Below are 9,212 nucleotides of genomic sequence, written 5' to 3' on the forward strand. Positions count from 1 at the left end.
AAACAGCCTTAGATTTCACAATTATGTCACTCTGTTGGGAAAGGAGGGGGATTGTGAATTTGTTTTTAACAGAGAAAGCTCAAGTAAGAACGGACGCAGAGAACTACTTAACTCGAAACTGAATATTATTTGTGTTGTGTGGATAAATAACCTCACATACCAGATGTCACTCTTTTCAACAGAATATGCACATTTTAAGCCTGCAATGAAAAAGGTTAGACACAACTCCAGGTGAATTTTATTTAGACATGCCAGAATACAATGAAGATTTTGTGTGGTTTGAAACCCAGTCTGGGAATGCTTTTGTTACCTGGAAATGTGGATGCAATTTCCGTATTTTAAAGCAGAACCCTGGAGGTGCCATTAAAACGCGGGTAACGTTTTCAGTCAGAGAAACACAACAAGAAAAACACAAAAAAAAAACAAAACAAGAAGTTACAAACATCTGTTTTGCTGATTCCCAGAGGGCTGATTCTCATGAATGCCTCTGACTGTTAACTACAGCACAACATCAGACTTCCAAATGTCCAAGTTCAAATTTCCGTTTGGAGGTTCCTCAGACATAGCTCTACTGTGCGTCACATTGTATATGAGAAACCACATGAACGGACACATTTTTATTGCTAACACTGTTTCTGTTGCACGCGCATAAAGAATACATCCATTGAAAAGCCATATGCAGACAGAATGCCATCGAGACGCATTGCAGCGCGAAAACATTTAAAAAAAAGAACAATTGGTTCACTTTTTCATCCTGGGAAAACAACAGTCTCATATATAACTGACAAGAACTTTTCATGTTAGTGTCCCGCACCAAAGAAAATATCTCATAAGTTTCAGATAAGTAAATATGTCCTTAAATATTGCAGCTTATTACGAGTCTCTTCAAATCAAAATTCACATTCTTGTTCAGTAATCTAAACTACTTCTCGTACAAGCAAATAAAATCCACTTACTGCACCGAAAATCATTTACATCACATTAGCTTTTGGCCTCACGTCTGCCCCTTTTTACATTATAATACATGAATTGTTAAACTAATAAATATCACTGTAACAACATGTTGATGCTGGACAGTCTATTTCCAAAGTACTGGACAAAAATCTCTGGGTGGCCTTTATAAAACTGTCCCAGCAGGCGTCTCTTCTCCTTGTTGGAGAGTTTAGGGTTCTCGTGGATTGTCCGGAGCAAGGACCAAAGTTCCTCTTTAGTGGTTTTTTGTGCATTTTCCGAATAGGCCTTAGCACTCACTCTCGTGCAGTAGGTCGATCCTGCGGTGAAGAGAGGTGGACAAATTAAATTAAATGATGGAGGAGTTCTTCCAAAGAGCTCACACAGACAGCAGTTAAAATAACTGAATGTATACGATGAATAGACACAAAGGGAAATCTGTAAACCTGTTATTGTATCTGGATCCTTCCCTTTCACTATATTCGTTATTCTGTCACTGACCATCTTGTGCAACGAAACAGGAATCTGGGGGAAAAGAGAGCAAAATAAGACTAGAAATCGAATATGGATTATGTTATGATGAATTATTATGTTTAGTTCATTTGTAGCATCTTAAACAGTCGAGCACATTTGATTTGGACATTCTCTTTCAAGTAATATCTGATGTCAGGGTTGCAATCCTGCCTCTAAAGAGCCTGTGTAAACATCCACCCAAGACAAGAAGGTCTCTGGCAGAGATGTTGTTACATCCGTCCTACCACACCGGACACACACACACACACACACACATTAGGACATTAGGAGTGCTCACTTTGAAGAGATCGCAGTGGTTATCCATCATGAACAGGACCATCAGATCCACCTTTCCTTTGGAGAGTCTACTGCTGTAGACGATGGCATTCGCGAAAGACCTTTTCACCGCCATCCTGTTCTCGATCTAGACAGGGGATTATTTCGAGTTAACAAAGATCAAACGCACACACGTGCAGACTCACACAAGGTGCTCACAAAAGCGCTCACCTCTTTGTGGAGTTTGACCTGCTGTGATTTGGCTGCGATGGACATGAATCTCAGGAGCCTGCGCAGCTCCTCCCTGCTGCGAGAGTCCTGCAGTTTCAGGCTCAGCTGCAGGGCCTCCAGAGCTTGCTCCTGCTTGCCGTTCACTGACATTAGACCACAGAAAATATATGGATGAAAACATGAAAATGTATATAAAACCAGCCCCATCGCCCCTCCTGAAAACTACACGACACCAAAGATTCCTCCTCTCCCTCCTGATTCCTCCTCTTACCGAGTAACTCCGAGATGCCGGAGTGGATGTCGAACACGTGGTTACTGAGGAGAGGTGGCTGTTGTGGGTGTCCGTAGTACTGAGCCAGGACCTCGTGGAGCAGTCTCTTAGACTGGAGCAGGTCGTCGGCGCAGCCAGATAAGCCGCGGCTGACCTCCACCACCACTTCATCAGGCAGAAACTCCAGGCAGTCCACCGCCCCTGACATCCATTCGTCCGCCCTGAGGAAGAGGGAAGTGTAACGACTTTAAACACAGCTAGCAGATTGGCCAAAGATGGTCAGATAAGTTCTTGATCTTTGGTGATTAGCGAGAACTCAGCTGCTTCCAGTAAAAGTGTGGATTTGGTCATTTGCAGATGCAAACACATCTCGTACCAGTGTCCTCTTTTTAAGACCCACCTTTACTATTTAGCTTTTTCTTGAATGTTGGTGTTTGTTGTGCTTTTATGGGTACATGTATATATTCATATATGTACACTGTTGCCCATAAAGTTGGAATAAAATGTTTTTTACCTCTTCTCATGAAATGATTGTGACAATGTGATTTATTCTTGATAAATAAAGTGTATATCTTCTCAACTTTATTGATCAAACTCTTCCAAACATATCACAGTGAAACTTAAACCACAATTAACCTTTGCAAACTGTGTATTCAGGCTTTAACAAAATTGGGGGTATTGAACAATTATTCCAACTTTATGGGCAACAGTGTATAAATATATATATATGCACATACATATATATAAAGTACTTTGCCCTCTTTTTTTGGAAAGGTGCTATAAAAACACAGTTATTGTTATTATTATTATCTAGGTTAAAACCAAGCTAATTACTGATTACTATATATAATACACATGATTTATACATTAATCAATACTTTAACAGCTGATCACATGTTTTGTTATTCAGTGTAAGTAGTAACTCTTGGTTTCATAGAAATGTTGACGAGATAAAAGTAGAAAAGGTCCCTTTGAAATGCAGTGGAACAGAAGTAGCAGCATAAAACAGAAATTCTCAGGTATTTAAATACTGTACTTGAGTACATGTTATTTTCCACTACTGTATGTAATATTTGTTTCGGCACCATTTCAATGACCAACCATCATTTACCACCATTCATCACCAGTGTATCAGTTAAAGAGCATTACAAAGCAAAACATATCCTATTTATGGCTTTATTAGACCTTTCTCTGTAAAACTGTAGGAGCTTTTGAGGGCTTACTGTGCTTCACTGAAGGCCTTGAGAACCTCTCTGTCCAGGTAGCTTGATGTATACAACAGGTCCGGGTCACTGTCCATGCCGTGCAGGGGGGGCCGCGACCTGTGTTTACCCTCTAGCAAGTTCTCCAACAGGGGGAGCTCTATCAGCTGCAGCAGTCTGAACACCGCCTGCTGGTGCCACACCTCATCCACAACTGTGAAAACACAGAGTCAAAAGCCATGAGGGTCATATGTTCACTGGCACACTGTCACCAAGCATTTGCTGCATGAAAACATTGCCGCCTGTTTTGCATCACTCTCCCGTGTCTCGGCACACGGGAGACGACTTACTCTCTTGTGAGAGGCCGAGGTTGATCATCTGAGGGGTGATGGTGGAGCTCAGGTTGAGGTTTCCCAGCACGTCCTCCAGTGATTTGTCTGTTTTTACCGGGGAGTGGGTGGAGTAGCTCAGCACCTCTTGTCTGAAGAGTCACATAATAACAGCAATCAGTGGAAATGATTGGGAAAAAAACAGACGTAACCTATTACAGGAACAAATGTGTGCACACGTTTTCTAGTTGCTGTGATTCAGCCACAGTTTGGTGCAGTTTTGATTCTGGTCATTTCATATTCAACAGACAAAATAAATGCTCAATTTCTAGCAGTGAACAGTTTCTGATTAGCATTAAATAGGCCACGGGAAACTTTTATATTCAATTTACATTATTCCCTTGAAAACCTGACGCTGAAAATAGCATGTTGTGAATAACAAAAACCTCATTTAAACTATTAGAGCAATCTTTCATCTCCCATCAGAGACAACAGGGCTGTCAGTCCCTCCACAGCACTCAGCGCTGAGGCCATGTGTTAGCACCTCATGGCCGATGCATCCTGCCTGTCTTTGCAACAGGCTGGACTGCCTCTGTAGGAGTCACCTCAAACAAAAGGAGAATCTGCTTTAGTTTAAGGTTAAATAGCTTGACATTTTGGATAATACGCTCATTCTCTTTCCTGCTGAGAGTTAGATGAGATGTTAGATATGACTGTCATGTCTGTGTGGCAAATAGGAAGCTAGCAGCCAGTTCAGCACTAAAACCCGACAGCGTAAAAAAAAAAAGAAACGACACATTGTGGCTTTAAATGGAATTATGTGGAGAGTTGTAAATAAACGACAATAAACATGTTAATAAGTGATCTTTAGAGGTGCTGGTCGGTGCTTTTTCTAAATTAGCCGGCTGCTGGCAACAGGTTGATATTGACCATACAAACATGAAGGTGCCGTTGATCTTCTCATGTAACTCACAACTTTGCAAGAAAGAGAATGAAATGTGTTGGAGTAAGTACCTCCGTGGGTCCGTGTCTTTAAATCTAATGGGTTTTTTTTATTTTGTATTTTGCATTTTATGGAGCTACTAAGGCAAATATTTTTATGTTCTCTCAACAAACTTTTGCAAAAGGTAAAAAAATATATATTTTGGCATTGGTGTCAAATATAAAAAGATTAAATCAGTTCTTGGCAGTGGACGTGGTTTTTATGTAGGTGAGAATACCGCTTTTCCATGGCCCAGTGGGAGCACACAGCCCTATAGCATTGTATATTTATCTACTGCATTAATGCTTAACAAATGCTCTTATTTGTGGCAATCATCTTTAGAATCAATCATTGTTGATGATGCCTATAAAAATGAAGGAAGCACTCTAAGTAGAGTTCCAATTCATTTTCTCCAAAGAGAAAAAAAAACGTTTAGATCCAGAAATCCACGTTGTCCATGGCTTTAGACCCTGTTCTACACCAGACATATATATTCTATACATCAACATCAAAAAGAAGCCATTTCATTACTTTCAATGTTGCCTTATAATCTTGCCTTCTATATCTTGTCATGCTCTATCAAGTGAGTATACATTTTTTTCCACAATTATAATCAGATTACTACTTTATTTACTACTGAAAGATGAGACTATTTTACATGCACTACAAGCCAAACAATATTATTAAAAGATAGAAGCAACAAGGAGTCTGGGGGCCCTAGTGGTAGCTCATGCTCACACCCAGGAGCCTTGTGGTCTGTGCGCACTGAGGGCCCTGGCTTGGAGGCCCCCGTGGCACTGACCCCACGGGGGGGGGGGGGGTGTTCATAATCCTGCCTAGGCAAGGGAACACTCTCATCATGGAGTGGACTCTACCTTGTGGTTCAGGTTGAATTTATTAGCAACTCAACTGTACTCGGGACGGCTTGACGGGCACTGCTGGGTATACTCTAAAAATCCAGAGAACGTGGACTATGTGTGAAGAAAGAGGACGGAACTACTTCTCACAAAGGGCCGAACTTCATCTGGCACCATGGGGGTTAACTTTTTTTCCACCCATGTCCTCTTAGGGGCTCTGTAGTATTTCAACTCATTGTCACATACTGATAATTAGGAGTATCAAGACGTGACTGCATGATGGGACTTCAAGGGTCTCAGGTCATGCGTCACTAGTTTTCAGAGGCACCCAGTGTAAAGCTATACTGGACTTGGGATTAGCTCTGGAGGAAGGAGAACAAAGCGAATCAAAAATGAGATCTGAGGACGTTATGACACGAGTCTGTACCTTTCACGTGACGGACTGTAGCTGTTCTTGTTCCTGTTCATGCTCGGTGAGTCATAGCCGCTCTCGATGGTGCTAGTGGAGAGAGAGTTGGCATTGGTCAACGATGAGGATGAGGAGCTGGTCGTTGGGCTCAGGAACCTGTACAAACTGCAACTACTGTCCTCAAATGTAGCTCGCTTCTTCTCCTTCCCAAATACTTTAGCGCCCACTGGCTCAAACACCCTCGAGTCCATCAGGGCCTGACAGAGGCGGACGGCCTTGTAGCGGGGCACCGCCTCGTCACCGAAGAAACGGTTGAGCGTGATGTGTGCCAACACCACGTCCACGGCCTCCGAGCCCAGGAAGCAGTCGTGGTAGGACTTCAGGTTGTGACGCCGACGTTTGACCTCCACATGACTGTGGAGATTGGAGATGATGCTGCCCCAGATGTAGGTGGCCCGGAAAGGCTTCCCAGCCATGCCTCGCTCTGACGGAGAAGGGGAAGGAGAGAATCAGTGGATGGTAAAGAGGAGAAGTTTACATCATCATTGTGGATCAGTTGGTAGACCTCCACCTCTGGCTCTGGGAAGCTGTGCTGGCCATTTTTCCACTTTTTTTCTGACATTTTATGAGTGAGCAATTAAATGCTAGAAACCCTCTAAACTACTTACTCAACTTTCCTAAACACAATGCGTTTTGGTGACTCACTCGTTATTCTGGCATCCTCAGCCTTGTCCGTTATCTGAGCACCACAGGAAATTGTGCTGTCTGTTTCGACCAAACATACACTCCCTCTCCTCCGTGTAATTTCACATAATCACAATCTGATCCTAAAAGTTAGTGTGTGTGGGTGGAACAGCACATGGTCCAGAATCAGTGCATCTCAAGGGGGGAGGTTGCCAAACCCAAATCCTCTTTTGAGGCATGCTTGCATACAGCACAGCAGTTCAGAGGCTTCATTTTATTTATTTCACTTGACTGATGATTAACAGCTAAGAATCAAATACAGCCGGTTAAAAACATTAAGAAAAACCAAGAGCATCATGTGTGCCTGATTTTCTTACCAGAACAGAAGCCTGATGCAATCTATCTCTGCAGCCCGCTACACTCAATCACACACGCACAAGGAAACGGAGACAATGATCATATTGTGAGCCTCCTCTCACAAGAGATATCCTGATATGTTCCTGTTGTATTTTCCACTGGACGGGCTGCATTGCTACTAATACAAGCACACAAATCAGAAGATTCATGCAATGAAATACTAACACGTTCAACAGTCCATCTCATCTCATCAGACCTTTTCTTTTCTTATGGAAAACTAGCAGTTTGGATCATCCATAGCAAGCCAGACTGAGGAGAGGCATCTGAGCTGCACTTAGCGAAGATGTCAGCGGGTCTCTCATCTCACAACAGGAAACATTTAAAGCCTGTCGAGCAAATGTTTGGGGAGGATCTGAGAGACTGACTGAGGCCAGGGCCCATAAATCAGGTGTCGTCAGCAGCAGCCAGGCTCCATGTTATGATAACACAACAAGACAAATCCTATTACTGACCCATCTGTAAAACTTGAAAACACTCTGGAACAATACGGCAGCGAACAGATGTTTGCCCATTCCTGAAAAAAGAAAACCGCAAGAGCACATGGAGAGCAGAGGTGTGTGGCAGACATCTGTGTGATCTGCTGATTAATGAGACACATCTACGTCAAACTGCGTCTCCCTCTGGGGAAGAGGAAACTGGGGATTTGCTAATCAGGGAAGGACAACTGGGGCTGCAGCCGCTGGTCAAGGAAGAACGCTTTCAACAGCTTGCGATCATGATAGGAATCATGAGAAAATATAACAGTCTGATGATGCGTTGAATTTAAACATTTCTTTCATTGTTTTGAGACTCTCAAGATTGATATTGTGTATATATTGTGCAAATATGAACTCTATCACAGGAGTAGCACACGTTTTGGTAGTAGTAGAAAGAAACTGCATTATCAGAATTAAATCAGGACCATCTGGAGAATCCCGTCAGGGGTCCCTGGATTACCAGTCACACCATAAATCCGGATCTTATCAATACCCATTAATGCTTGTTAAAAAAGAAGACAAATAATGTGGGGGGCAGGTGGAACCTGGCTGTGTGTGTGTGTGTGTGTGTGTGTGTGTGTGTGTGTGTGTGTGTGTGTGTGTGTGTGTGTGTGTGTGTGACAGCAGTGCATAGTGTTTGCACACACCAGTGCAGGTAAATAATCGCAGGGGGAGCACTCATGGGGATCTCCCCCCTGTGAACACCACTGTCATCACCAGAGCTGCGCTGGTAATGTAAAGCAAAAGCACAGGAAGACTGTAAGGACCGTACCTGGCACATGACTAATGATTTTAGGCATGGAAAATACCATCAGCCCGAGCAGCAGGTTGTTAATAGCCTGTGGCAGATACCTTCATTCCTGCAGCATGCTGGGACTGGTGAGATTAACTGATCCAGACCACGCTGAGCCTCGGCAGGCTATTGGCCCGTATGGATTTGAACCAGCATATCCTGTGTGATATATATGTTGGTTTATACACACACACACACACACACACACACACACACACGCACGCACACACGGATTTGCCCTGCTACACCTGTGTTTTGACACAAACACTGCACAGCTGGCTGCTGAGTCGGCACTGATTCCAAATGTCAAAGAAGACAAACGTTGTTTTAACAGCTGATCTACACCGTGTTTGATGACTTATACCACTTTAGTGAAGCATCATTCATACAAGGGACCTGTTTTTTTTCATACACTTTGGATACTACAATAGTTTAAGAAAGCAGTGAATTTTAATGAGAAATAACATCCAGTGTTTAGTGGAGGGAAATGGATTCGCTGTAAATAGTCCCAAACACGCAGCGTGCGTAAAACACATGATTGAAATATGGCACATTACATTTCAATAGTTTTCAGTCAAATCTGACTTCTATCTATATCAAAATGCAGCTTCTTAGAAGATCCCATCTGAACACAGCAGGACTGAATAAGCCGAACTCTTCAGGTCACAAACTTATTTCAAACACGACAAGAAGGGAACATCTATTCTATGTTTTATCACAGCAGAGTAGTGATTGAAGGTCCATTACCTGGTGCTCGGTGCATGGACGCGTCCTCCAGTGACTGTACAGACAGCCATTCACCCATTCACACCCCGTCCCTG

The 9,212-nt window shown here is 42.9% G+C and overlaps 1 protein-coding gene across 1 annotated transcript; it reads right to left on the reverse strand.

Annotated features, from left to right (window-relative positions):
• Positions 1-811: 811 nt before the first annotated feature.
• On the reverse strand, positions 812-9,212 carry depdc7a (DEP domain containing 7, paralog a). Its single transcript, XM_070833543.1, has 9 exons — positions 9,139-9,212; positions 6,040-6,505; positions 3,795-3,925; positions 3,466-3,658; positions 2,243-2,463; positions 1,972-2,114; positions 1,763-1,888; positions 1,398-1,476; positions 812-1,271 (listed from the first exon to the last, which is right to left on the reverse strand). The coding sequence occupies exons 1-9, from the start codon at positions 9,194-9,196 to the stop codon at positions 1,048-1,050; spliced, it is 1,641 nt and encodes a 546-aa protein (XP_070689644.1). The 5' UTR covers positions 9,197-9,212; the 3' UTR covers positions 812-1,047.

Source organism: Pempheris klunzingeri, chromosome 1, assembly GCF_042242105.1.
Source record: "Pempheris klunzingeri isolate RE-2024b chromosome 1, fPemKlu1.hap1, whole genome shotgun sequence".
NCBI lineage: Eukaryota > Metazoa > Chordata > Actinopteri > Acropomatiformes > Pempheridae > Pempheris > Pempheris klunzingeri.